At 50.8% G+C, this 27,967-nt stretch overlaps 1 protein-coding gene across 10 annotated transcripts in view; it reads right to left on the reverse strand.

Moving 5' to 3' along the window:
- Positions 1-732: 732 nt before the first annotated feature.
- The window catches only part of SLC25A25 (solute carrier family 25 member 25), a 33,032-nt gene continuing 5,797 nt past the window's right edge, over positions 733-27,967 (reverse strand). The window contains exons 1-12 of one of the 10 annotated variants that reach the window (XM_060154258.1): positions 11,190-11,461; positions 8,735-8,861; positions 8,555-8,642; positions 7,837-7,872; positions 7,464-7,575; positions 6,100-6,258; positions 4,333-4,485; positions 3,884-3,991; positions 3,617-3,784; positions 2,913-3,063; positions 2,692-2,801; positions 733-1,655 (exon numbers count right to left, since the gene is read on the reverse strand). In XM_060154258.1, the coding sequence (XP_060010241.1) occupies positions 1,446-1,655; positions 2,692-2,801; positions 2,913-3,063; positions 3,617-3,784; positions 3,884-3,991; positions 4,333-4,485; positions 6,100-6,258; positions 7,464-7,575; positions 7,837-7,872; positions 8,555-8,642; positions 8,735-8,861; positions 11,190-11,348 (1,581 nt within the window). In that variant the 5' untranslated portion in view covers positions 11,349-11,461 and the 3' untranslated portion in view covers positions 733-1,445. Of the gene's footprint in view, positions 2,802-2,912; positions 3,064-3,616; positions 3,785-3,883; positions 3,992-4,332; positions 4,486-6,099; positions 6,259-7,463; positions 7,576-7,836; positions 7,873-8,554; positions 8,643-8,734; positions 8,862-11,189; positions 11,462-17,434; positions 17,691-27,967 lie in introns of those variants that run through there. The other 9 variants (XM_060154256.1, XM_060154265.1, XM_060154262.1 and 6 more) reach the window with 9 other exon arrangements.

The following is a 27,967-nucleotide window of genomic DNA, read 5'->3' on the forward strand; positions in this document are numbered from 1 at the left end:
TACTTCCAAATCAAGCAACGTCTGAGCTTCCCAGTGGACAAGAATTCTGGGGAGACACTGTTGAACCCAGCACAAGTGGTATATGCGTTTCACGCAAGGCACACTTCTGTGTCTCCCTACAGCCTCTGAATGCCAGAGCCCCCTGGCACGTTCCCCAGGCTGCTTCATACAGTGCCCCACCAGCCAGTGGCACCAAGGGCTGTCAGTGGGGGGATGGGGACGGGGGTGTCGAGTTATTTAATGAACATTTCATTGAGCACTTTGTGCACTGGGCACTGCTAGAGGTACAACTGCAGACACATTCCCTGTTCCCAGAAAGCGGATAAAGAATGTCCAGGGGGGCCCTCCAGCATCTCTATGTCAGAAGGATGGGCAGGAACCAAATCTGAGGCTGGGGAGGGGCACCCAGTGAAGTGAAGAGAGGCACAGTGGTGTCTGGAGGTGCTTCAAGCAGGAGACAAGGGATCAGCTCGGCTCGACATGGGCTGAATCAGGTGAGGGCTGAGGAAGGACCAGACTCACTATCTCCTGGGGCACTGGAGACCTGTCAGAGCACCCCAAATACAATGACCATCCATTCTAAAGAGGGGGTGCGTCCAGAAGCCCAGAGCGGGTAGCTACTCTGAGGGGTAGCTTTCTCATGTTCTCTCATGAGAAAAAGGGATTTGTATTCTAACATGTAAACAGCCCCATGCCGCCCAAGCCCAGGTCAGGAAAACCACGGCTCCATCATCAGCTCTGAAACAACTTTATTAGAAGGCTGTTTTAAATGACAACTTCCAATTCTTTCTTAATTTGCTTTGTCCCCAATTCCAGTTATAACTCTATTTATATATAACAATAAATCTTGCATTGATCTTTGCATCCTATTTAAATTGTCCTCATCAGGCCGTTCTGGTGAATGGAAGTGTGGCTGTGCAGTTGCACGCTGACCAGCATTACTGAGCAGGGGTAGCGGGGGGCCCAGGACAGAGGAAGCCCGCTTCACAGGTACGGGTGGGGAGCCGGCCGCCCTCTCCTCTGGCCCCCACCCCAAACTCACAGTGATAGGCACCTCACTGCCTTGTCTTTCAAAAAGGGTGAATAAAGAAATCCCTCCCAGTCTAAGAAATGATTTGGACTTCCATCCTGAACAGGGTTGAGATTCCCCCCACTCTTCCTGGCCCCTGATCAAACCCTCAGATCCTAAGGCTTCCTAGGTGCTGGCCCTGCCCTGACTCGCCGAAGGACCGTCTCTCCGTGATCAGGGCCCTTCTGCCTTCTTGCCTTTCTTCTGTCGCCAGTTCCGAAAGAAATTTCTTTGGACAGACATGGTGCAGCAGCGAGAAGGGTCACTGCCACGGCCCCCTCCTTCCTCTTCCCACCCCACCTCACAGGTGTTGGGAAGGTGCAGTCGACCAGGAACATAAATATGAATAAAAAATGAACTTGAAAATGACAGGCTATTAATTAAACACATCTATAAAAATAGTTAGGACATAACTCTGTTCAAATAAATACAAAATAAATAGGCTCCCAGCAGTGTGATACGTTGCGTCAGTGGAATGTGAGGCTGGTCCCACTTTGCCCCAGTTGGGATTGGACACGAATCCCCGGGGCGTCAGAAACAGACTTAAACGCGGTCGGCCGAGCCACTGGCTCTCTTTGTCTTCTCCCTGGAAGAGCAGAACTTGTACATTTGTCCGGCTTGTCTTTCTGAACAAAACCCTTTTTCCAACAATACATAATTAAGGCCTTGAACACCTTTTCCTTCTCTCACCAGGGCGTGCAGACTCAGGGCAGAAACTGCCCTTCCTGCTTCAACACAATGCCCGCTGCCCTCATGCCGGCGGGAAGGGAGAGGGAGTTAGTTCTGAGCTGGTGCCAGTCCTGCCAGGGGCCGGGGCCCGCTCGGAGCCCCATGAGCCCCCCAGCAGCAGGGAGCAGAGGCCCTCTGGGTCCCAGGACCCATGAAGCCATGCGCCAGGATGCCAGGCAGCCTTGCCCTCGTCACGCACACGGGCATCCAGGTGCCCGTCTGCGGGGCAGCTCAGAAGCCAGACTCCTCCCTCTTCCCTGCCAGTGGCTGCGCTGCCGGTTGGGAAGTCGGGCTTAGGTCAGGTAGAACCACCCTTCCCCACGGACTGGGCAGAGAGGAGCAGCGTGGCGGGGGGAGTGGGCTGCGGGCCCTCCTCCTACCATTTAAAACAGCAGCAAGGAAGGAAGCAAGGTGGGCCCGGGGAGGACGCTCAGCAGGCCCGAAGGCGCCCCACGCCAATGGTCTGGCTGCGAGGGCGCGATGGAAGAACGAAGCCAGCCTCCCAGCCCAGCTATTCGGCAGGCAGCACAGGAAATGTCCTGTCCCCACGCACGCGAGCCTGTGTCCTGCTGAGCCCTGGACCCTGAGGAACACCCACAGGTCTTCCCTGGAATGGATCCGAGGGTCAGCCAGGGTCAGCAGGACAGACCCAGCGGGCCTGCCGGCTCTGCCCCCACCCCTGCAGGTGCGTCCCAGGGTCTTCACAGCTTGGCTTAAGTCAGCTTAGTGTTGGCACATTCACAGAATGAGATGGCTACACATCCCGGGGCTGCAGGCCCAGGATCAGCGAGTCCGCGGGCAGGCTGGCCTCCCTCCCGTCACCGCGACTGCACGCCCAGGGTGATCTTCAGGTTCTCGTACACCACGTAGCTGATGCTCACGGCCGGAATCACCTTCATGAAGTTGGGGGCCAGCCCCCGGTACAGGCCGAAGGCCCCCTCGGTCCGCAGGATCTGTCTGAAGAGGCTGCTCATGGTCACCTCCGGGGCGCCCTCAATGGAGGCTGCAGGGAGCGAGGTCGCCCATCAGGGGCCTTTCGCCGGCCCCTCCCTACGTCCCAACCTGCCCGGGGAGACGGGCCCCTGGGGACTGACTGGCCTAAGACCAGCCTTACCTTGGGCCTGCATCCGGGTCCTGACCAGGGCCAGTGGGTAGCTGGCCAGCTGGCCACAGGTGCTGGACATGGTGCCACAGGCCAGGAGCACAAACACGCCGGGGTCTGCACTGTTCACTGCATAGCGCTGCAGCCAGGCATTCTTGAGTGTCTGAAAGGGCAGAGGGGGGCGGGGATGAGCCAAAGGGCCTGTAGGCCCCAGGAAGAAAGGGCTTGTGAGGCAGTGAGAGACTGGGGCGCTGAGGGGACAGTTACCGGATCCACACAGGAGGCGTTGCCCCATCACATGGGATCCGCGAGGCCACTGTAACCTGATTCACTTGGCCTGGGCCAGCCTGGGGCTGGCTGGGCTCCCGGCCTGCCTGACCTTTGTTTCTGCTGTCACTGGGGATTTCTGGATAGGATGGGGATGCCGCAGGGGCAGCCCCTCCCTTCCCTCCCCCGAGAGTCGGACTCCTGTGCTCCGGAGTCTGCTGGGGGCCCAGGAAGCCCCCAGGGCATCGTGCTCTGTAGATCTGCCTGCCAAGCCCCTGGGGGTACAGAACCTGGGGGCTGCCAGGTGCAGGCAGTGTGACAGGACACCCCTGCAATGGACAGGTGAGTCTGGAAGGAGACAAAGGGGGGTGGAGGGGTGACACATGGCCAGGAGGGGGTTTCTGAATCTCTCCTGCTGCTCAAGGGGCCTGAGTCCTCTAGGGCCTCACCTCGTAGACGGCCAGGTCTATCCCAGCGTAGGGGATGATCCCCAGCATGTTGGGGACATAGCCTTTGTAGAAGGCGGCCATGCCCTCTCTGGCCAGGATCTTCCTGGCGCAGTCCAGCATGCCCGAGTACTGGCCTGTTTTGCGCAGGGCCATCCGGGTCTTCAGGACCTGCAGAGCCCAACGGAAGTGACGGAAGTGTGAGCCCAGCCCGCTCCGCACCCTCACCTCCACGCACACTGCCCGCCCCAGGACCAACGCGGCCCTCACCTCCATCGGGTAGATGCTGCTCTGGGCGATGGCCCCTGCCAAGGACCCTGCCACAAGCCTCTCGTGAATCCTCAGAGTCTCCTGGTCACTCCCAACGAGACGCTTGATCTGGAACAGGGAGCAAACAGACTGATACCCCCCCAGAGACCAGCATACCTGCTCCTGCCCCGCCCTTCCTCCCGGGGCCTGTCAGCTTTAGCCAAGACCTGGTGTCCCTGGCACTTCTGATGCTGCCCAGAAATGGAAGGAACTGGCCCCCCGTGTAACTGGTTGCTGGCAGAGCTGGGGTCAGGCTCAGGCCTTCCCACCCCCCACCTAGCCCTGCTGTCCCTCAGGTACAAGGACTGGTTCCAGGTTCCAGGGAATCAACAGGGCAGGGACCTCATTCCAGGGGAAGCTCAGGAAGCAGCTGCTGATGGGCGACTCTCCCTGGGGAGCTGGGTCCTCACCTGTTCATAGGCCATGAACTTGATGGCCGACTCGGGGGCAATTTTGAGGACGTTGATGCCATTGCCGCGCCAGAGTGATTTGGCCCCTCCTTCTCGAATCATCTGGGTGAAGCCACCCACGATGCACATGTTGTTGCTGCGCGAGGCGTGGACCTGGGGGGGGGGAGGACAAGCGGTCAGAAGGAGCTCAGTGGCCACAGGGCCACCACTGCCTGACAAAGAGCCAAGATCGACGGCAGGCAGGCTCCGCCCTCGTGGCACTCTGAGGCCAGCTCGGTACCCTGAGAGCCTAACGTGGCTGCTCTAGGTCCCACTAGATCCTGCTGTGCACCTGCTGGCGCCAACCCCATGCTAAACACCTCCACAAGGACTGCTTTAAAAGAAGTTGAGCTTTTTGGACTTCCCTGGTGGCCAAGGCAGGGGCCATGGGTTCCAGCCCTGGTCCGGGAAGATCCCACATGCCGCGGAGCAACTAAGCCCGTGAGCCACAACTACTGAGCCTGTGTGCTACAACTACTGAAGCCCGCACGTCTAGAGCACGGGCTCCGCAACAAGAGAAGCCACCGCAGTGAGAAGCCCGCGCACCGCAACGAAGAGTAGCCCCCGCTCACTGCAACTAGAGAAAGCCCGCGCGCAGCAACGAAGACCCAACGCAGCCAAAAAATAAATTTAAAAAAAAAAAAATTGAGCTTTTTATTATGGAAAATTTTCAAACATATATAAAAGTAGAGAGGATTACATAATGAGCTTCCATGAACCCATAATGAGCTTCAACCATCATCAAACCAGCCAACTGATGCCCCCCACCCCCTCCCCCTGCTCCCCCTCCCCCACCCCCATTAATTTAAAGCACCTCCCTGGCATTTCGTCATTTCACCCAAGGACAGCTTTTAATCTCTACAGCATTCCTGGGGATTTGGCTAAGAAAAACACACTGATGAGGCAATTTGTTCGAACCCCTTAGTTTCCAGAGCAGTAGAAGTCCTGGGGCTGAAGTGACTCGCCTGAGGTCACCCAGCTGGGACAGTGGGACCCCGGGTTGGGTCCCAGGCCCAGGGCTCCTCTCCCTGAACCACTCGCCTCCCTGATTCAGCACCAGAAGGGAGTTCTCATTCTTCCATCCATAGACCTCAAACCGAGGCAGGCCCAGGAGGCGCCGAGGGGCGAGGAAAGGATGACACCTTTTCTGAGCAGGGTTCCTGGCACGAACGCAAGTCAGGGGACGCAAGTCAGGGGACGAGGGCGTGACTGGCCACTGTCCAAAAGACACGGGAGTCCACTGGTGTGTCCTCAGGCAGCGCGATTTCACAACCTTGCTCCCGACTTGGGTTCAGCATGAGCTGAACCTGCCCTGTGGACGTGGAGCTGGGTGCCCAGCCAAGGGAACGGTGTCCAGGCCAGGTGAGGATCTGTTCGCACTACCCCCCACGTGGTGGCCTATGTAAGATGCGCCTAAGGAAACAGGCTCCTGCCACACCCCAGTTCTCACTGGGGTCATCTGCCTCCAGTATGGCCCTGTAATGTGACTCCTGGCTTAAGGGCCTCAGATAAAACTAGATCAGGCCACCTAGGCCAGGATCTAATGTGCAAAAGGCCACCTAGGCCAAGATCTAATGTCATCCTTGTCTGAGCAATAATTCCAATCTGATTTACTGGGTTAGGAAAGTATGGGCCCAAAGCAGGGCCCCAGATAAGGGAGGGGAAACCAACCCACCAAAGAAACCCAAGGTGGAAACCAGGTGGCTTGGGGCCTGTTTTCCTGCGTACCTGCATGAGCACCTTGAGTCTGTCCAGGGGGGCCGTGCAGGTTCTCGATACAGCCCCCGCCCCACCGCCAGCCACCAGGTGTCTCCACCACATCCCCGTCTGCCTCTCCTCCACCGTGAACTCATCGGGGACCGTCAGATTCTCACCCACATCAAAGATCTGTGAGGAAGACCAACAACGATAAATCTAGCAGGCTCCCGACGCTTGTGGCAGAACTGCCGGCAGACAGCTAGGTCCACAGCCTTCTGCCGCCTAGAATGGACCCCCTACCCCTTCGCTATGTGGAGGCAGCAAAGCTCTGAGCTGTCTGTGGCCTTGGAGAGGCCCAGGTTAGAACTGAGAGCACAGCTGGAAGAACGCAGGTAGAAAACCATGCGGACAGCCCTTCGGGACACTGCCAGGGGCTCCTGCAAGAACAGCTGACAAAGGCACTGCAGCTGAGGATCACCAGGTTGGCTGTACTGGAAGGATCAAGTCAGGGATAAAAATTCTTCTGAAACCTGATGTGTAACCGGATCACGTTGGCAGAACATTATGCAAGACTTCTGCAAACACGAGAGGTTGTGCTGCCTGTGCAGTGCCCTCTCTCCCAGGCGGCCTCCCGGCTCGGCAGGCAGAGCCAGCTCTGCTCCAACCTTGGGGCTGCAGGCCAGACCCACGGGGCCGCGGCTCCTACCTGCAGAGCGTTCACCTAATTTCAGCCAACGAAGATGCCAGGCGTCCCCTGAGGGCACCTCGGGAGACAGAGGAGGACCTGTGGCCTCCTCTTCTGGAGTTGACGGTCCAGGATGGATAAGGCTGCCACCAGGGGATACTCAGCAAGGACCAGCAGAAAGGGACGCTCATGCGTGAAGGGGGCTCGTGGGCGAGGGGTCAATGGGGCCACTACCAGTGAGGGTGCAGAGCTCTGTGTGTTTCTGACCGGGGGTGAAAGCAGTGGGGAGGTATTCTTTTGCCATAGAGAGAAATGACACAAAACATGGGGTGGCCGGGGGGAGAAACTGAACAGCTCTGCTACTGGATCTCTGCAGAGCAGCCCTCAGGAGGCTTTGGAAGAACAAGGAGGCTCAGGGAGAGGGTGCTTACAGTGGACCCTGAAGAACAGGCAGCACGTGGGGACAGGAGGGCATTGTTTCTAGCAGAGGGAGCCCCGTGTTTGGGGCATGGGCAGGCCGTTCAGGTTGGCCGGCATGAGGGAGATGGAGGGAGCATGTGGAAGGCTGGCAGAGAAGCAGACAGCCCCACCACTGAAGGGGAGGTGGGCTGGGAACCCCCACCAGGATGGGGGCTGATGCTGGGCGAAGGGGACCCTATGAACGGACGAGGGAGAAACCACCTTCTGGCCCCGGGAGCGCGGGGCTCACCGTAGAGTGCTTCCAGTACAGGATGATCTCAGGGATGTTCTCCACGGGATGCAGGAGGTGATAGTCTCGCCACTCGTTCCAGTCGATTGTCATTGTGCCATTCTTGTCCATGCTGCAAGACAAATATGTGGGTCGCCCAACTGTCAACAGGCCCCATCTGTCAGCCGCGCTTCCCACCTCCAGGGGAGCCGAGGGCAGGCGCGTGGCCACCAGGAAACCACAGAAGGCGCCTCTGCCCCGGAGGAGAAAAGGCCAGGTGGCTCCACATCCCACCTGGTCCAAAAACGGGATCTGATGGCCCACGAGAACCCCGTCCTGATCGGGCACAGAGGTCAAGGAGGGAGGCGGTCCCGCGAGTGACACGGATACTTACTAGGTGACAGGGCCCCAGAAGTGGCCCGTTCGTATTCTGACAGACAGACAAAGGAAGATGCAGAGGAGAGAGGAGAAACAACACAAATAAGTGCTCTGAGCGGAGGTTAGTGACGCAAGCACATGCCACGGCACAGCACGAGGACGCGCCCTCCACGCGGAGGGGAGCAAGGGCCAGAGGCTGCCGTCCCTGGCCAGCCGGCTTCAGGCCCCTGGGACTTGGGGTGGCTCCGGAGGACAGGAAGTGGCTCTGGGGCTGTTCTGTGCGAGTTCCCAGCACAGCAATGATGCCAGTCCCCAGGACCACCCCTGGCCTGCGGGATGCCTTTCGGGGCAGCACACCTGAGCGTTGTGTTAAGAGGAAGTTCCCCACAGTGGAGGGCGGCCACGTGAGCCCTGCCCCTGAACGACCGGGCAGAGAAGGGTGTTCCTCGCTGGCCTTTCACCTACTAAAATCCCCCACTAGTCTTCTCTCTCAGCGGGTGGCTGGCGCTCAGGCACTCTGCCAGGTGATCTGTGATTCCACCACCGGAGCTGACCAGGAACCCGGGGAGCAGCTGGTCTCTGGGAGGGGTTACTTATTCATCCCTTCCAACCACCAGAAGCCAAAGTTCACAGAAACAGGGTCAATACAGTGAACAGCACGAGGGAGTGAGTCCAAGAAACCTTCTTTCGTCACACTTTTGTTCAACCAAACGCAGGGGCGGCTACGCACTCACCTCTTGAGGATTTTTTCTGCCTGCTGTTCAGATATCTTGACTCCCAGGTCCCGCAGGGACTGCATGATCTCCTGCGCGTCGATCCGTCCTGGAACAACAAAGGCCGTGAGCCGGAAGCCAGCCCTGCGGAGAGGCCCAGGACCGCTGGGCCCGCCGCTGGCCCCCGGGGGCAATGCTCACCATCATTCTTCTTGTCCAAGCTCTTGAATACCAGCCTCAGTTTCTTCTCATGATCTTGGAGATAATGGACAAACTCTTCAAAGTCTAGCTGCCCATCGAGGTCTTTGTCGCCAGCTTGTACAATTTTCTATAAAACAAAAGTAAGGTTTTGTCCTTCAGCTTTTCGGGTCCCTCGTGGTGTCCCGTTCCCAGGAAACAATTGCTCAACCGTGAACAGAGGTGGCCCCATGATCCGAGACACTTCCCCTCCTCCACTCCCAGGGCCACCACCTGGATCCCCTAGGGCCGGCCAGAACCCAGCCAAGGGCCCACCGTATTTCCCTCATGAGAAAGAGGGAAAAGAGGCCGCAAGAGGAGCCCTTCCGACAGAGGCCGGCAGCGGTGGGCTTGGCACTTCCACCAGGCCAGCTGCCCGGCTCCCCTGCAGCTCTGTCCCTGGTGCCAGGCCTCAGCCCCACATGCTCTCTGCCCAAATGTGGGGTGGCCCTGGAGCTCCAGATTCCCTCAGAAACTCTGCAGCTTGCTCTTTTTATCCCTAAAAGTGGCACTGGCCCAAGAACAATTGGGGGCGACCAGGGTAAAGGTACAGGGCAGAGCCGGCCCCTGCCAATGGCTGCTTGGCAGAAATACTGCCAGAGAGAACTCTGGAGGATGGAGAAGTGGTAAGAGCAATGGGAACTGTTCTTGGGCCTGTGCGTGATGGCGCTGCCTGTCTCTGATCTCAGGGGAGCCAGGTGCTATAACCAACCTCAGCTCCCTTAACCAGGCACTGGAAAGCAGGGCAGCTCCACTTAGGAATAGTCAGTGACCCAAGGAAGCTTTAAAAGACCCTTTCCTGGGCAGTGAGGTTCCAAAAACCTGCGCCTGCCCTTAGGCATGAGCTCTGTTCAGCAGCTGCAGTCCGTTTTCGATGCTCAGCAACTGGAACTTTTCCACAAAAGCACAAGCACTTGGTCTGTGCCCGGGGTCCTGCTAAATGCTTTACCTCTAGTAACCCGCTGAATCCTCGCAAACAGGCCTGGGAGGTGGGTACTACCATTTCCCCCATTTTCCAGAGAAGGAAACAGAAGCTCACAGAGGTTTAGTAATTTATCCAAGGTCGCACAGTTAGGGAAGTTGGTGGGCAGGATTCAAGCCAGGCCTGATGGACTCCAGAGCTACCTCTGTATAGTGTCTGCTGCCATTCTAAAGGTTAATCTCAAGAAGGTGGGGAACATACATGAGTCACTCCGACCCAGCAACACCCCAGAACTAGGACCAAAAATCTCCTAAGGGAAATGGTTAGAGTCTCCCTGTGTTGCCCAATTCTCTCAGCAAGAAATACAGTCACTACCCGCAAACCAGTGTGGGTTTCAAAGTCTTCTGAGCCAGCGGGTTTGGAAATTGATGGGCCATTGGCTAGCTGGTCCTCTCCAGATACTGTGTCACCTAACATGATCCAAAGAACAGCTCAGGGAGGGTGTGGCTGGAAGGGGAGACACAGGCTGGCACGTGTTCTGTCAGCTGTCTGGAGTTACGTTAACTTCCTGCAGACGTTTGTGCTCTCCACCAAAATGCAGATTACATATAGGTTAAGCACCCTAGATTTATGAGAGGAGCAGAAATAGGATCTGCACGTCATTTAGAGAGGAGGCGAACACTAGGCACGAAGCTCGTTGCTATCTGGGTTGCTCCGGCACCAACGCGATCCATGTGCCTTGTTGGGTGGGTGCCCGTGACACAGACAACTCAAGGACATGCTCATGCAGCTGATTTCAAAATATTCTAAGTCGTTGCTTCCACCTCAGCCCGGTCTCCTTCCTAGGATATGCAAATCACCACCCCCTGCACACCATCTGACCGTCACTGCCATCGTGAGCACGGGGGGATAGCACAGGATCTGATTAACGGAGAAGTTGGGGTGTCCCTTTAGGAGGCAGGCGACCCCCTCAGACTCTGTAGCTGTTTCCCCATATTTAAATTAGTAATGATTTCTGCTGCCTCCTGCTCCAAAGAGACGCCTAGGAAGGTCCCCTCACCCCTGCCCGTTGGTTTGTTTTACCCAGGGCACAGCCCTGTCACCTCCAGCCTCCGCAGCCACGGTTCCAACTCCTGGGTCTCCAATGAGGGGCCTCTCCCCTCCCCTCCTGCCCCCCAGCTCAGATAAAGCAGCTAGACTGTGCCCCTGCACTTCCTGGCCCTGCACTGCTTAGAACCCCGCCCTCCGCAAGAAAATTCCTTTCCGTCTCCCACAAGTACCTTCCCTCTAATTCCAGCCTTCCTTGGAAGTCACATGAGAGCCGGTCACTCCCATGACGTAATAGCCCTTTAGCTGCCTAGAGTTACGCGACAGCCGGGGAAAACAATGGCACGCTTAGAAATGGTGGGGACCTTTGAGGTATGCGGACCCTCTACCAGCTCATCCATTCACTCAGCCAACACTGATGAAACGCCCGCTGCCTTCCACGGTACAGACCTGCTTCCACTGGCGGTAGGTGGAGAACTCCTGGGACGGGATAAAGACACTGAGTTTGAAGATGGACTTCAGCTCGGCGGGAAGCCCCTTGGACTCGAAGTACTGGAACTCGGTCTGGGCCTCCCCGATGAGGGGCACGTACAGGCACAGGCAGAGCATGCTGGTGGGAGCTGTTTCAGGCGGCGTGGAGGCAGGAGAATGCTGCCCGGCCCAGCACACTTGCACAAGGTATGCTGGGGCGCAGCTGTCATTGGCTGCCTCCACCCTGTCCTTTCACTTAATTGAAAAAAGTCTGCTCACTGTACCTCCCGCCCACAGCCAATGAGCACAGAGCCCGGCAAGGAGGCATGCGTGGCCGAGTGCAGAGGGATAAAGATCAGGACTGACGTCACCTGCTCCCCAGTTAACCCTTCGGAGACGGGCAGAGCACTCTGCCCTGCCCTGGGATCTGCCCCAGAAACCTTCACCCTCTGGCTGCCAATCCCTCCAAACAAACAGCCTTTGGCCTGTTTTTCCACAAGGTCCCCAAACGCGTCACACAATACAGTGGTTTCTCTCCTTGGTAAATCATTCCCAGCAGAAAAATAAGTGGGTGGAGGTAGAGAATGAATCAATGCTCACCTGAAACGGCCCCGTTTCACTGTGAGGGTAGAAGTCAGTGGGGGGGGGGGCAAGAAGTCCTGGAAGTAGCCCCCGGTGGGGGTGGGGAGGGGTCTTTCACTTGCAGGGGAGCTGCCCCTCAGCCGGCTGCCTGGGCCACAGGGCTTTCCAGGCACAGCTCTGGCTGGCTCTAGTGACCCTCCCCAGGCCACCCTGCACATGAGCAGCCCCTCCCCTGTAGGCTTTGCCTGGGGACCCCACAAGCACCGAGAGGCTGAAATGATGGGGGCAGGAAGAGGACACTCTAGGCCACAGGTCATGGTGCCGGGGCACTCCTCAGCAGCACCAATCTGGGGTCAGCCTGGGCCTCACTTAAGATCCACGGATGTGGTCTTCAGAGCCCACATTCATTCAGGACGCTCTAAAGTTCAGTGCATCAGAGCTTTCTGGTCTACCACTGCGCTGCTCAATACTTTTATTTTATTATGCCACGCCACACAGCATGTGGGATCTTAGTTCCCTGACCAGGGATCGAACCCGCGCCCCCTGAACGGTGGAGTCTTAACCACTAGACTGCCAGGGAAGTCCTCAATTTTAAATAAACTAAAATTCAATGAAACTAAGAGTTCATTTCCTTGGTTGCATGGCCACACATTATTTCCATCATCACAGAAAGTTCTACTGAGCAACACTGCCCTAGAATGTCCCTTTTAGGTGAGGATGAGAGGAAACTTCAGGTCTTGGAGAGTCAGGATCTGATCTTTATTTAAGGGCCACCCTGCCACCTCCACCTCATTCCTTCCCAAGGAAGATGTCAGATTCATGCTACAGAGGAAGAGCCCACGTCACAGAGATGAAAAAGGAATCCATCTCGCTATGTTCCATCTACAGTGCACCACTTCCTAATATAGACGAAACCTCGCGACCAGGATGGATTAAAAACAGATGGATGTCATTTGGGGATCCACCAAAGTAAAAGGAACTTCTTAAATTCACTAAAAAGCTTTTTGTGGAGAACTTGAAAAAGGTTCTGAAAATAAGATGTTGATGCTTATATACATCATTATGAAACAGATTTTAATAACTTATATGATATTTCAGCCCTTCTAAAAGAGATCTGATGGTGAGTCTGTAAAAACAGGTCTTGGGCTGTTTCATCCATCCACTAGGGAGGATCCGATGAGGTATCCAGAGGCAGCTCAGGATTATTCAGGCAAATTCCTGCTCAGCCTCCACCTAAATCCATGATACTCAGCTGTCTCTTAAGCTACCCAATTCAGAATGTTCTGCTTTACGGCTATTTTTACGTACATCTTATCTCTACTGCTGGGGTCCTAAAGGTAGGGCCTTTGTACCTCCTTGCCTGGAATGAGCCCTTGCCCTGATCACGGAGGTGTTTGACATAAGCAGTTTCTGAATGAATGAATGAATCGTGCTTGGCAGGCCTCTGAGACCCCAAAAAACAAACACGACCACTCTTGATGAAGACCTTAGGTTTGGTTTCCCGAGTGCCAGCAAATAGAGTCCTCAGGGTATTTTGTCCACCTCAACTCAGAAAGATACTGTATTATTATTTTTATTTTAAAGGAAGTTCACATTTATAAATAAAAGAGCTGAATTTTAAATGCTGATCTTCCTTTTTAAAATTATTCACGATTGCTTCTGAAACGAAAATAAATTACACAGATCTGTTGAAGTGTCTCATTTCAATGACAACTGCAGTCCTTCCAATACAAAATGGCAAATATTTTGACTGAATAAATAAGTTGTTCAACTGGAGATGTTGCTTTCCTACTAAACTATGTTTTTCAAATAATGTTGGTAAACATAATTGTACCATTGAGGGGTTTTTTTTGGTACCACTGAGTTGTATGATGTATTTACAAGACAAATCTGAGAAGAGATTTGAAAACAATACCAAATGAAAGTGAAATCAGCATTCAATATATAAGGAACAATTATTAAAGCATTATCAAACGAGGGCAACTATCTTCTAGAATCAACAGAATGGAATGTCCTTGATTATAACAGAGCTCATTACTCTCCAGACCAATGGTATCACAGGGCCAGGAAATGTTCTCTGAAAAGTTCTGCATGTGCTTGTCAAGATGTTATTTTACAACGCTTACATTAATTCTATTCCAGTGTTAATCTTAAAGGGCTCCAACGTATTTCTATTTTGCAACTGTGTTTGAGTCCAACAGAATGTCTTCATTGGACAAACGTAAACTGGCGTTTGCTTATTTATTTAAACCACCCATCTTCCTGAGTTGCATAGGTCATGCAGAACTCTGTTGTCACACAGAAACCTTTACTTCCCAGTTGAGCCAATCTCCAGGCACCTGGTGTCCAAGGCAAATGCTCTCTCCCTGGAATTACAGACACTGGGCCCCACAGGGGCCCTGGGGTCATCTCTGAATCTCCGAGATGAAGAAACAGACCAGGAGAGGCCACCTGGTTTGTCCGGGCCCCAGAGCCAGCTGGCGGAGGCTCACCAGAGCCTGGCTCCTGTTACAATGGCCACTTAAAACAGCATCCAAGCCTGACACTGCCATAAAGAGATTTTAGAATTCAGCTTCCAAAGAACACTTGTCAGCCTGACCCTGAGAATTACAGTGAGCAGTACCTCACATGGGAAGGCAGCAGATGCGGGGGAGTAATTTTAGCCTTAGCTAAAAAAAAAAACCACACAAAAAATGTATCTGTTACAGCTCTGAACACATACGTGAGAAATACAAATAAGGAAGACGAATACGGCAGGGCTCAGGACTTCCCTGGCGGCCCAGCGGATAGGACTCCGCGCTTCCGCTGCAGCGGGCATGGGTTCTATCCCTGGCTGGGGAACTGAGATCCCGCATGTCACGTGGCGTGGCCAAGAAAAAAAAAAAAAAAGTTCATAAAGCAGGGCTTGTGCTCCGTTCCTGATGTTTCACACCAGCTCCCGGTGCTTCTGGAGGCCCGAGTAAAGTGCTCTCTCCCACTCCTGCCATCGACACGTCTTCTCTGCTATCTTTACCTGTTCTAATTTTGTGACCCAGATCTACTTTTGTTTCCTTTCTTCCAATGTCCATTCCTGTAACAACCAGTACTCAGAAACAATGGCAGCCACTCCAGATGCCTTAGAATTCAGTGGCATTCGATTTCCCTTAATCTGCTAAGTAGCAGTTCCTCTCACAAGCATCTTCTCGCCCTCAGATCTGCACATGCCCCCACCCCACCAGCTTTCCTTGTTCTACCACTGTTTCATGCCAAAGATCCCCGTAAGTGCCGGAATACCATGAGTAACAACAGGGCAGGTAGAGTACCTCTGGGAGTGTGGCATTAGCTCATACAGTATTTCCACCGCCCCGCCAATGACTCAGACCAAGCCAAAAATATTAATATATTGCCAGCATCCAGCTATTCTAGCCCCACCCACCCGTAAGGCCCTCGAGCCTCATTTGCTGCTGTAGCCGTAGTGTCATTTGATGATCGGGTTGCCATGACAGCCCAGTGGAGCCGGTTTCCAATGAAACCTGCCTGCACTTGGCAATTAGACACACAATGAGCAAAATTCTCTGAGCTTCTGAGAAGACGGCCCCTCAGGATTTGCAAGCTTGAATGCCGCTCAGGGCACCTCCCACTCCAGACTAATGGCTTTCTTCTCCAACTGCAGATCGACTGTAAGACAAAGATAAGGGGGGAAACTGGAACAGTTCTGAGAATAAAAGCTGGCCGGAACCTGACTCACCAGCAGACATATTTAAGAGAGAAATGAGAGTCGAACAAAGTAGCGCCACTGGGAAACTTAGAAGGCTGAGAACCAAAGTGAACGTCTCTACGAGGTTCCCACGAGGCTGTGGCAGCGTCTGCCGGAGAGAAATGGCGAGCCAGGCCCCACCGGCCCACGATCCCAACCTCCAACCCCTACCTTCAAGAGCAGCTGTGCTGGAAAAGGACGCACGCTGCTGAAACACTCTTCCAGTTCTTAATTTGTCTGCCTTTAAAGGGTCCACACTGCCCAGAAGCGCTTTCTTGCTTGTTTCAAACCAAAACCAGCTGACGCACCTCCCTCTTGGGGCTCCCCACACCCCCAGGCAGCTGATCCATCTCCCTTCTGGGGAGAAGTGTCAGTGAGAGGTGTGGGTCTCAGGTTCAGCCCGCCTTGCTCCCGATTCTGTAGGCCAGGAAAGAAGCCGTTCAGAACAGTCCTGATGCCAGGCCAGCCCAGGGGGAGGGCTGACAAGAGCTGCCAGTCGGTGTGAGTCTGGGAAGTGGAGCAGTTAATTATTAAAGTCAAAAGTGGGTGAATTTAAAAGGAGCCAGCCAGTCCCTTAAGCCCTTGGCCATAAGGCAAGCAGGTCTGGAGATAAAAGTTCCTCATAATAGATAACGCCACGGCCATTTCCGAGCTCCTGTAAAATGATCAAAAGGTAGAAAGTGACACCTGTCACATCTCAGGCACAGTACAGATGCCGAGACCCCTGTCGCCCCGGATGAGCCCGTCACAGACTAAGGATTCTCCTCAATGCTTAACCTGAATCCACTGCAAAAGTTGTTGCATCAAAAGTCCCTCCCACTTAGCAAAGGAAAAACGAACATCCATTTCTTAAATGCAGTAGCTCAATTCAGCAGAACCTTTTTTGGACTCTACAGCGTGCCACACACAGGGAAGAATCTCCTTCCTTTTTCCAGTTCATTTTTATCCTGAGAAAGGAGAAAAGATTCAAAATAACCAAGCCTCAGGAGGTGAACAAGGTTCTCCTACCACAGGCAGGAGAAATCACAGCCAAGTAGCCTTTCTGTTCTAAGCCTGAGAACTCGACTGGTCCTATTAAAAATGGCTTTCTTAAGGGAAGATGAGGGCAGTACATGGCAAAGTTCCAGGTAGGCGGAAATGAAATCTCACCTCTACTGCTTCTTAACTGTTTAATCCCGGGCAAATTACTTAACCTTTCTGCACCTCAGTTTCCTCATCTGTGAAATGGGGGTGCTACCACTTACCCTGGTTCTTGTGAGGATCAGATGACATAAGCCACGCTCAGGGCATGAAATGGACGGAAGGCCCCAGTGCTCAGCAGACCCGCAGACCCGTGAGGAGTGCCGGCCTCCGTGCACTGAGACTCCAGCCTCCACTCTGCCTCATCGCTCCCTTTCTCCCAGAAAGAAAGGCAAGACGGGTCCCCTGCCCACCAAGGCAGAGGGTCTGACCTTTGGGATGCAGGGCAGGCTGGTCCTCCCCAGCTCCCGGCAGTTGGGTTCACCTTGGAAGGTTTGCTCTGTTGCCCGCTGAGCTCCGTCCTCCCTGTGCTGTTTAAACAGGCTAAGACCAAGACACGGTGTAATTGTTTGTCCCTGCCTTTCAAATGGCTTTCTGGGGCCAAAGAGACAAATCCTAAGGTAAATCTTCCATTGCATTCAACCTTCCTTCTTCAAATGGCCGCACTGAAGTGGTCACAATTGGGTAATAAAGCTTTTGCAGTGGCCATAGAAAGATTCTGGACTGGAGCTGGGCTTCTTCATTGTCTAACACTTCTCCCCAGGCCCCCGGGACCAAACGGATTCATTCATAAGTCCTCTCTTCCTCCCCCACACTCCAGCTTTTTCCAGGAAAATGATCCTAGGCTAGCCCCTAACCTAGGAGGTCCTCTCGACATTGCCATTACCTTTGGAAACTGCTCTGCGGGTCCAACCACCAGCAAGATGGTGGGTCTCTTTTCCGTGGCCTCAGCCCTTCCGTCCTGTTTCCCCAAAAAGCTTGGCATCTGGGCTCCCCGCGCCGGAGCCGGGGTGCCTCTGACTTCATTCCCGCTCCCCTCTCTGGAGCCTTGGCACCTGGCCCTGGGGAAGAAGCTAGACAGAAAATGCCACAGCATCTGCAACATCACGGCTTCCTCCCCACGTCGCCGACGGTGACCGTTCACTTTTGAGGAGGGATGTGACCACAATACCAAGGGTCTCTGGCTACACAGCTGCTTGGACGACTAGCCTGGGGAGTTGTAAGGCTGGCAGCTCTGCATGCAGTGGCTGTTTCCTGCCTTCTCAAATTTGCTAAGCACTGCTGTCGTGCCTGGCCTGAGAAGCAGCTCACTCTGAAAGCCCCGCCGGGTCGCTGACAACGAGAGAGCAGCTGGAGCTTCTTCAATAAAAACTCACTTTTGCAGGTGGACGGTGATCAAACGCTTGGCTTTTTGAAAAAAGGAAAAAAGCGATAGCCCAACAGACCTCTCCTGGAGGCAGAAGCAACTTCGAGCTCCCAATTATTCAGCTGTCCTCGCTCAATTAATGATCATCACGCAAGTGAGGACCCGAGCATCCAGCCTGCATTCTCACTGCAGCAGGGCGCGGCCAATCACCTCTGCCGACACTACCGAGTTCATTATCCCCACCAGCAACATCCCTCCAATCACAGCCGACCGATTCCCTGCATGCAGCCGGCAGTTCTGCAGGGAGGTGCCCGCGGTAACCTCCAGAGGAGCTTCCAGCCTCACAGAAGCCACCTTGAGCTGGCTGGTCCTCAAGAGTCCAACTTCCTTCTCTCCACCTGGCTGTTTCCGGGATGACATTCCCCATCAAGTTTAGCACAATCAAGAGATCCTGGCAACACTTCCTAAGACATCTAGCAACACTTTCCCTTGTTCCATTATCCCATTCTCTGCAACTGTGTGTAACACGATGCACACCGTATCATAGCCACTTCTGAGTCTCGCTCTACAAGATGAACTTCTTGGGGACAGGGACCAAGTCGCAGATCTTTCTACCCCTAGTGCCCAGAACCAGGCACAGATGAAGTCTGTGGGCTGAAATGAGTCAATGATCATGAACAAAAGGGAATTAATCTTTGGTCATTTGTTTCTTAGTTTCCTGGCAGACAAATGCAGTGCCGGGTCATCCCTCACAAAGGTAACCCTTTGATACAGTGTTCACAGCCATTATTTTGAAAACAAACACAGCATGAAAAAAGTTTAATAGACTGTGTTGGGGAGAGTATAGAGAAACATATACCCTCATACGCTGCTATGAGAGTGTAAATCAGTATAATCTCTCTGGAGAGCAATTTAGTCACAGCTACCAACAGATCAAAAGCACAAACGCTCTGACACAGCAATTCCACTTTTAGTGATTTATCCTGCAGATATATTTGCACATGTGGGAAATCACATATACAAATGTGATATATATGGGATACGTACGTGTGATAAAATATAAGGAGATTTTTTGCAGCCTGATTTACAACAGCACAGGTTTGGAAACAATGTAAAATTCTTTAGAAGGGGAGTAGGTCGTAAATTAATGCACAACCACAATGGAGCCCTAGGCAGCTGTCAAAAAGAGGAAGGCAGCTCTACACCTACTATTATGGAATGACTTGAAAATATCTTGTTAGATGAAAAGAGCAAGGTGCAGAAGAAAGGGGATCGTTTGCTGCCATCTGTTTCTAAGTTTGTGTACGTGAAGAATCTCTCTGGAAAGACGAACTAAAATTGAAGAGACGGTTTGGGGTGGGGTGGGGGGGAACTTGGGGGTTTGAAGGAAGAAAGATAGATGGGAGGTTTATTTTCTTTGAATATCCTCTTATGTCTGGTGAAACCAAATCATGTGCATGTATGACCAGGCACACATGTGTGCATATATACAACCGTAATTTAAAAAGAAAACACGACAAGGGAAAGCAAGGCAGCATGCTTGTTTGAAAGCTGAGGAACCCGCATCAGTTGCCCTCTCACTGGATATACAGAACAACTTTACCTGGAAGCAGTTTTGTGTGTTGATTAAATGTCTAGTCTTTGGAGCCAGACCCCAGGTTCAATCCTGGCCATCACTTACTGGCTGTGTGATCTTGACCAAGTTACTTTACCTCTCTGTGCTTTAATAGCCTCATGTGCAAAATGAGGATAGTAACAGAACCGTAACATTACTTCAGAGTCGGTTAAAGACTAAATGAAATAATGTACAAAGCTCTTAGAACATATTAGCTATTTTATCTAGAAAATGATTGTGAGGGACTTCCCTGGTGATCCAGTGGTTAAAACTCCACGCTTCCACTGCAAGGGGCATGGGTTTGATGCCTGGTGGGGAAACCAAGATCCCACATGCTGTGCGGTGCAGCAAAAAAAAAAAAGAAAGAAAAAGAAAAGAAAATGATTGTGAGTTCAGGGTCTTCCCTGGTGGCACGTTGGTTAAGAATCCACCTGCCAATGCAGGGGACATGGGTTCAAGCCCTGGTCCGGGAAGATCCCACATGCCATGGAGCAACTAAGCCAATGTGCCACAACTACTGAGCCTGCGCTCTAGAGCCCGTGAGCCACAACTACTGAGCCTGCGTGCCACAACTACTGAAGCCCAGGCGCCTAAAGCCCATGCTCCACAACAAGAGAAGCCACTGCAATGAGAAGCCTGCACACTGCAACGAAGAGTAGCCCCTGCTTGTAGCAACTAGAGAAAGCCCACACGCAGCAACAAAGACCCAACACAGCCATGAATAAATAAATAAATAAAAAGAAAATGATTGTGAGTTCATAGAAATAAATAGCTTGAATACTAAAGAGCCAGTCCAGAGCAAAAATCCCTATATAAATAAGTAATCCTTTAGTGAAAATTAATCTTTTTTTAGGCACTGAAAATCTGGTTGGGGGAGATAGTGATGTTTTAGGCCCCCATCTACAAACATGAGATAAATCCCTTATTGAGGAGGTTACTGGTTTTTCATTTAATGGACTACTCTGTACCACGGAACTGAGTTATGAACTCGGGGGGTGGCGGGGTTCTAGCCAAGATGGAGTTCTAGCCAAGATGGAACCAATTCACCTTCCTGCCTGTAACAACTTAAATTTCTGAAAAAACAAATTAAATTTCTGAAACCCAGTGATAAAAAGGAAAATCTTAAAAGCACCTTAAGAAAAAGACCCATTACAGAAGAACAAAAACAAGAATGACAGGGGGCTTTCCATCAGAAACTGTTAATCCAGAATTTTATACTTAGAAAAATACCTTCCAAAAGGAAGGCAAAATATACGAGAATGATTTTCAAGACACTGGACATTAGGCAACGAAGGGCAGTGATTCCTGAGATTTCTAAACACATGAGCCCCTCAACTGCCCAGGCTTCCTGCCTGGAGTTTCCAGGATATGGCACAGAGAGTGGGTACCCAGCAGAGCCCAGTAGTCTCCCTATGTTGAAGAGAAGGAGCTGGGAGGCCAGGACAGCTAGAGTTTGCAGGACAGAGTACCAGAGAAGACAGAGCTACACAGAGAGCAAGCTCTGGAGCTCTGCTGAGGGCCCCCCAAAATCAGAGGAAGTGAGTATGAGGAAACTGCCTGTGGGTGGAGAAGGAAGCAGCCAAAGGCATCACAGGGCTAAGAATAGTTCCTGTTCCCACCAGCTGGAGTGGAAAAACCTCATAATATAGGAAGGTTCCGGAAGGGTACTCAGAGGGTTTTGCCTCAATAGTGGGGCAAAACTGGCCCCAGACTAAATGCTGTTCTTGCCTGACTAACAAAGCTTTAAAAAGCAGGCTCAGGGCTTCCTTGGTGGCGCAGTGGTTGAGAGTCCGCCTGCCGATGCAGGGGATGCGGGTTCGTGCCCCGGTCTGGGAAGATCGCACATGCCGCAGAGCGGCTGGGCCCATGAGCCATGGCCGCTGAGCCTGCGCGTCCGGAGCCTGTTGCTCCGCAACGGGAGAGGCCACAACAGTGAGAGGCCCGCGTACTGTAAAGAAAAGAAAAAAAAAAAAAAAAAAAGCAGGCTCGGAAAGGGTCAAACTGTTTCTGAATAACTGCATCCCAGGATAAAGCTCAAGAATATTTATAGGAATACAAAGATATCCAAGATAAAAATCCCATAAAAAATTAACAGCCTAATGCAAAGAAGCAGGAAAAGATGACCCATGATGAGAAGAGAAATCAGTCCACTGAAACTGATCCAGAAATCACGTGTATGACAGAATTAGTACACAAGGATACTGCAAGTCATAACTGTATCCTACGTGCTCAAGAAAGATCAAGAACGTTAAACAGAGACATTGCAGATACTCTAGAAGAAAACTACAATGTCTGAGACGAAAAACACACTGGATGGTTTTAATAGCAGATTAGACAATGCAGAAGAAAAGATTAATGAACTTGAAGACACAGCAATAGAAACTTTACAAAATGAAACACAGAGAGAAAAAATAAAACAATACAAAAAAATGAAAAATGCATTAGTGAGCTGTGGGAGAACTGCTAATAGACTAATATACACCCAACTGAAGTTCATGGAGGTGGGGACAGAACAAATATTTAAAGAAATAATGGCCAGATTTTTTCCAAATTTATTAAAACCTACAGATCCAAGAAGCTCAGCAAACCCCAAGCATAAAAAACATCAAAACAAAACAAAACAAAACAAAAAACTACACTCAGGCACATCACAGTTAAATTTCTGAAAACCAGTGATATAAAGGAAAATCTTAAAAACACCTTGAGAAAAAGACCCATTACTTACAGAAGAACAAAAACAAGAATGACAGGGGGCTTTCCATCAGAAACTGTTAATCCAGAATTTTATACCTAGAAAAATACCTTCCAAAAGGAAGACAAAATAAACACTTTTCAGACATACAAAAGCTGAAAGAATTTACTACCAGCAGATCTGCATTACAAGAAATGTTAAAGGAATCCTTCAGATAGAGAAAAATGATAACCAGATGAAGAATGGAATGAAAGGAATGAAGAGCACTAGAAATGGTAATTGTGTGGGTAGATAGAAAGAACTTTTTCCTTATTATTTAAATCTCTTTCAAAGATAAGTGACAGTTCGGACTTTGCGGTGGCGCAGTGGTTAAGAATCCACCTGCCAATGCAGGGGACATGAGTTCGATCCCTGATCTGGGAAGGTCCCACATGCCATGGAGCAACTAAGCCCATGAGCCACAACCACTGAGCCTGCGCTCTAGAGCCCGTGAGCCACAACTACTGAGCCCATGTGCCACAACTACTGAAGTCCGCATGCCTAGAGCCCATGCTCAAGAAGAAATCAAAAGAGAAATTAGAAAGTATTTTGAATGGTGTGAAACCACAACACAGCAAAACTTGTGGGATGCAGCCAGAGCAGGACTTAGAAGGGAATACCTACATCAGAAAAGAGAGGTATCAAATCAATGACCTCAGTTTCCACCACAAGAAACCAGAAAAGAACAAATTAAACCCAAAGTCAGCAGAAGAAAAGAAATAATAACTAGGCGAGGAAGAGACCAGGCCTTATTTATCCTAAAATCTCCCTTGACCAGCACCTAAGACAGGGATCAATGAAAATCTGTTCAATTTGCATACTTTGCCAATATTTTTATTTTAAAGCACCTTTGATCTCCTTGTGGGTTAATGCAGTACATCTCTTTCCTTACACCACAGCATCGCCTAAACCACCAATACCTGGTAGAGATCATTAGTTTCTTTTGCTATTACTATAATACAATTCCACCTCACTTAACTTTCTTGGGTATGAGGGACCACCCATATCCAGAGACAGGGCTGGCAAGTATAACGCTCCAGTAACTGTAGATTTATAAACGTCCACAGAACCTGGTTAAGCTGAGGGTAATCACCTGCAGAAGCAACCCACTCTTCCAAGAATCTAGAAAATAGAGACTTGGGGATAAAACTGTGTCACAAGATCTCCCGTACTTTTCAGAGAAAACAAATTCTAATGGAATGAACCCCCGGCGGGAACCCATTCCAAATTATCCTGATGAATTGCCCAGGGTATAAAAGCCCCTGGGACATCACACAAAAGGACAACTGCAGATTCCTGAGGGCATCTTATAACAGGGCAGAGAGCTCTCTCCATGTCCCTTGTTTACAAGTTTCACTACCTACTACCCATCTATCTATCTTAGAATTACAATTAGCATTCAGAAGAGATGTTGTCAAAGGGAAGACCACTAAGACTTTCTTTTTTAACTGAAAAATGAAGTCAGATTTTATTTGACAGAGTCAAATGGATTTCACTTGAAAATAAAGACTGGCTTGGCCAATAGGTTATATGGAAGGCATTTTCCATAAATTGGATGAGTCAAATCTGCAAAACTCTAAGGTTTTGATCAAAACCAAAACCGACAAACTAAAACATTTAAGGCAGATACACAGTATGCCAGAAATTATATCCTCTGCAGCTATTAAACCTATGACAAAAATGTTTAGATGTCAACTTAACGTGCAACAGGGTACACTGTTTTTTAAAATCCTTTTCGGGGACTTCCCTGATGGTCCAGTGGTTGAGAAACTGCCTTGCTATGCAGGGGACGCGTGTCCGATCCCTGGTCAGGGAACTAAGATCCCACATGCTGTGGGGCAACTAAGCCTGCGAGCCGCAACAAAGATCCTGTGTGCCGCAACGAACACTTGACGCAGCCAAATAAATAAATATTTTTTTAAAAAAAGAATGAAATAAAAAATAAAATCCTTTTCGGATGGTACAGGAGCAAAAGAGCTTGAAGGATCTCTTTATACGTTGGTAGTAACGATTTGTTATTTCAAAGGCACCACTGTGGCAGGTGACTATCCTTCTCTGAAATGAATCAACCGGAGAATTTAAACACTTAGATCCTGGGTGCTGTCCTGTGCCGTCCCATGGCAGCAGTGGTTTCAGGGTGTCAGGCAGGACTATTAAACAGCCTCATGCCCTCGACTCAGCCCACAATTAGACAATGAAGAGGAGCCAGGCACCAGCCTCATTTGGCACTGAAGACGACAAAACTGCAGTAATGAAAAAGGTGAAATCCCCTAATCGATTTCCATTTTAGGAAGTAAAACCAGAAAATCTAGCTTTGGCCAAAACTCCCTGAAGGGGACTCCTGTGACTGTGGAAAAGAGAAGTGCCCCACCGAGAAAACAGTCTCTTGAATGCTTATTTATTCCTGGTGAAAAGCCAGTCTCCATTGAGGTCCCAAGTTCAAGGTCAATGCCTGCTAACAAAGATGTCTTTTTCTTTTCTCTAAAAGAAAGTTAGGGGCTTCCCTGGTGGTGCAGTGGTTAAGAATCCGCCTGCCAATGCAGGGAACAGAACTTAGAGCCCTGGTCTGGGAAGATCCCACATGCCGTGGAGCAACTAAGCCCCCGGAGCAACTAAGCCCGTGCGTCACAACTACTGAGCCTGTGCTCTAGAGCCCGCAAGCCACAACTACTGAAGCCTGCGTGCCACAACTACTGAAGCCCGTGCGCCTAGAGCCCATGCTCTGCAACAAGAGAAGCCACTGCAATGAGAAGCCCACACACCGCAATGAAGAGTAGCCCCCTGCTCGCCACAACTAGAGAAAGCCTGCATGCAGCAACGAAGACCAAAGGCAGCCAAAAATAATAAATAAATTAAATAAATAAACTTCTAAAAAATAAAAGAAAGTTAGGGGTGTACAAAATTAACCTGATTTTAAGTATAGGATTTTGAGATGTAGCACATAAATTAAAGATCTGTAGAAACAAGAGACCACATAGAAACACAGCATACTTTCTCTTCTTTTTCTGCTCTTATAGGAGCCTGATTCTCCTTTCAGATTAGATAGATGCCAAGGGGGGCAGGGGGAGAATATGGTATCGAAGCCGGCATGTAAACACCCAATCACCTTAAATAATCAGAATTTCCCAACCAACCCAAAACTGACCAGTGGGAGCCAAACCACTGGTACATGTTCAGCCCACTTGTGGCAGCCACGCTTTCCTTATTCGCTCTTTCTCTGCTCCCACGTGAAAAGGCAAACTAGCAGATTTATTATTAAAGCAACACTAAATGTTTGTGGTTTCTTAAAGCTGACTTCAGGATCACACTCTAAAACTGAGATCATCTGAATGAGTGAGAATGGAACTGTCACCAGCTGCTTACTCTGTCCTGGGGGAGGACCTCAGAGAGAAGAGCCCAGACACAGGCATGAAGCCCACCGGACGGACAGCTGCCTTCAGCAAATATACATCAGAGCTGCTCAGGGTGTGAAGGGCAGCTGGGAGAATTCTGTGTAAGAATGACTGGTTTATATCGTCAGCACTTAGAAACAATTCAGAAAAGGCATTTTTTTAGCTGTAGAACTATTTACCAGATCCTATTTTTACTGCTTATATAGGTTAAAGAAGAGACTCTAGCAAAAAAAATACATCCAAGACATAAAGGAAAAAAGTTAACCACGTCCATAAATGCATCACTAAAGGCTTTTATAAGAATGTAATCTCTCCCTGTAGTGCTTCTGTAAGACCCTGGACAAGTCATTTAACCAGAAGCGACGGTGGGGAAAGGCCAACAGGATGGTGAAGGTGGGCACAGTAGCGAGTTGGTTTTAACCAACAGGAATCTTCACTGTTACAGATCAAAGACAAGGATTCAACACTTTGTGCTTATTCTGGGTGATCTAAACCATTCCCTGCCCGTTTTTTCCCCTTTTTTTTCCATCACTGGCATTTCTTTTTTTGCGAGTTTTCTCACACAATGGAGGTGGTTTTCCCTGTGTTTGGTAAGAAGAGTCACATCAGACTCCAGCCCAGGAGGAGGGAGGGCTGGAGGAAAGGAGGCAGGAGGCCAGGGGTAGATGGAATGTGGAAAGCTTCACAAAGCAGCAGCAGGAACAGGGACAGCCACCGGCTCCAGTTTCCCCAGGACCCTGGGAAAATAAGCCATGACTCACCTCCTTTTCAAGCTTCCCAGCCAAGAGTTTAAAGTAGATAAGAAGCTCCTTCTGTCCTACCTTTGTTATTCATTTATTTTAAAGGAAGGCGCACTTTAAGACAACAAATTCTTTTTTTAGGTATTGTGTTGAGTCTTTTATAGACCAGAGCATACCTATCATTTCAGGCCCTGCTTCCTGAGCACTATGGGGGTCTTAAAACGCTCAGCTGGTGTCATGGCACAGATACTTCCTTGTCACAAACTGTGAAAATAAAGACCTCAAAGTTTTATTATTATTATTTTTTTTTTTTTTTTTTTGGCTGTGTTGGGGCTTCGTTGCTGTGCACGGGCTTTTCTAGTTGCAGTGAGCAGGGACTACTCTTCGTCGAAGTGCACGGACTTCTCATTGTCGTGGCTTCTCTTGTTGTGGAGCACGGGCTCTAGGCACGCAGGCTTCAGTAGTTGTGACATGCAGGCTCAGTAGTTGTGGCTTGTGGGCTCTAGAGCACAGGCTCAGCAGTTGTGGCGCACGGGCTCAGTTGTTCCACGGCATGTGGGATCTTCCCAGGCCAGGGATCGAACCCATGTTCCCTGCATTGGCAGGCTGACTCCTAACCACTGCGCCACCAGGGAAGCCCAGGCCTCAAAGTTTTAAGGATTAGTTAAGTACCTCCAGCCACGGAAGGAAGGAGGCAGTGTATGTTGAGCTAAATTGGGCAAAGTCCAAATCCTGGGTTCTGCCACTGCCTTTGCTTTCAACCAGCCTCAGTCCCACTTCTACACACTAATGAGGTGAGTGACATAATCTCCAAAGGTTTTAATTAAGCTCTACTTGAAGCTTCCATTTTCACAACCTCAAAGTGAACTCTATATTTGAGAAAAGACCATCTATGGCTCATGAAACGGGCAACAGGCTGACAAGAATGGTGCTCAAGAGGGCCCATTTCCATCCAGGGAAACATTTGGGCCAAAGACATCATTGGGTGTAGAGTGACAAGACCACTTCTTAGAAATCTCCTGCCACTGGGGTTTCTTTTTCTTTTCTTTTTTTTTTCTGTTTTAATCTTCCTTAAAGCTATAGGGCCCGGGCTTTCCGCAGCCCTGTCAGCTGACAGGAGACTGTGCTCTCCCTGGGTGCTATACACCCTTTATTACTGACACACCCTTTATTACCCACATCCCCCAGGCCTTCTCCTTCTTTCTAGCCCACTTTTTTTTTTTTTTTTTTTTTGCGGTACGCAGGCCTCTCACCGTTGTGGCCTCTCCCGCTGCAGCGGAGCACAGGCTCCGGACGCGCAGGCCCAGCGGCCATGGCTCACGGGCCCAGCCGCTCCGTGGCATGTGGGATCTTCCCGGACCGGGGCATGAACCCGTGTCCCCTGCATTGGCAGGCGGACTCTCAACCACTGCGCCACCAGGGAAGCCCTCTAGCCCACTTTTCACCTTAGCAACCTAAGAAAAAAACGTAGAGGATACGACCAACTGTGGGCATCTTATTTTCAGACTCGATGGGGGGGACAAGTCACTTTGTATTGAACCCTGTCCCAGGTTCTTTGTACTTCTTCTAATTCAA

The sequence above is a fragment of the Lagenorhynchus albirostris genome, chromosome 7, assembly GCF_949774975.1.
Source record: "Lagenorhynchus albirostris chromosome 7, mLagAlb1.1, whole genome shotgun sequence".
NCBI classification, from domain to species: domain Eukaryota; kingdom Metazoa; phylum Chordata; class Mammalia; order Artiodactyla; family Delphinidae; genus Lagenorhynchus; species Lagenorhynchus albirostris.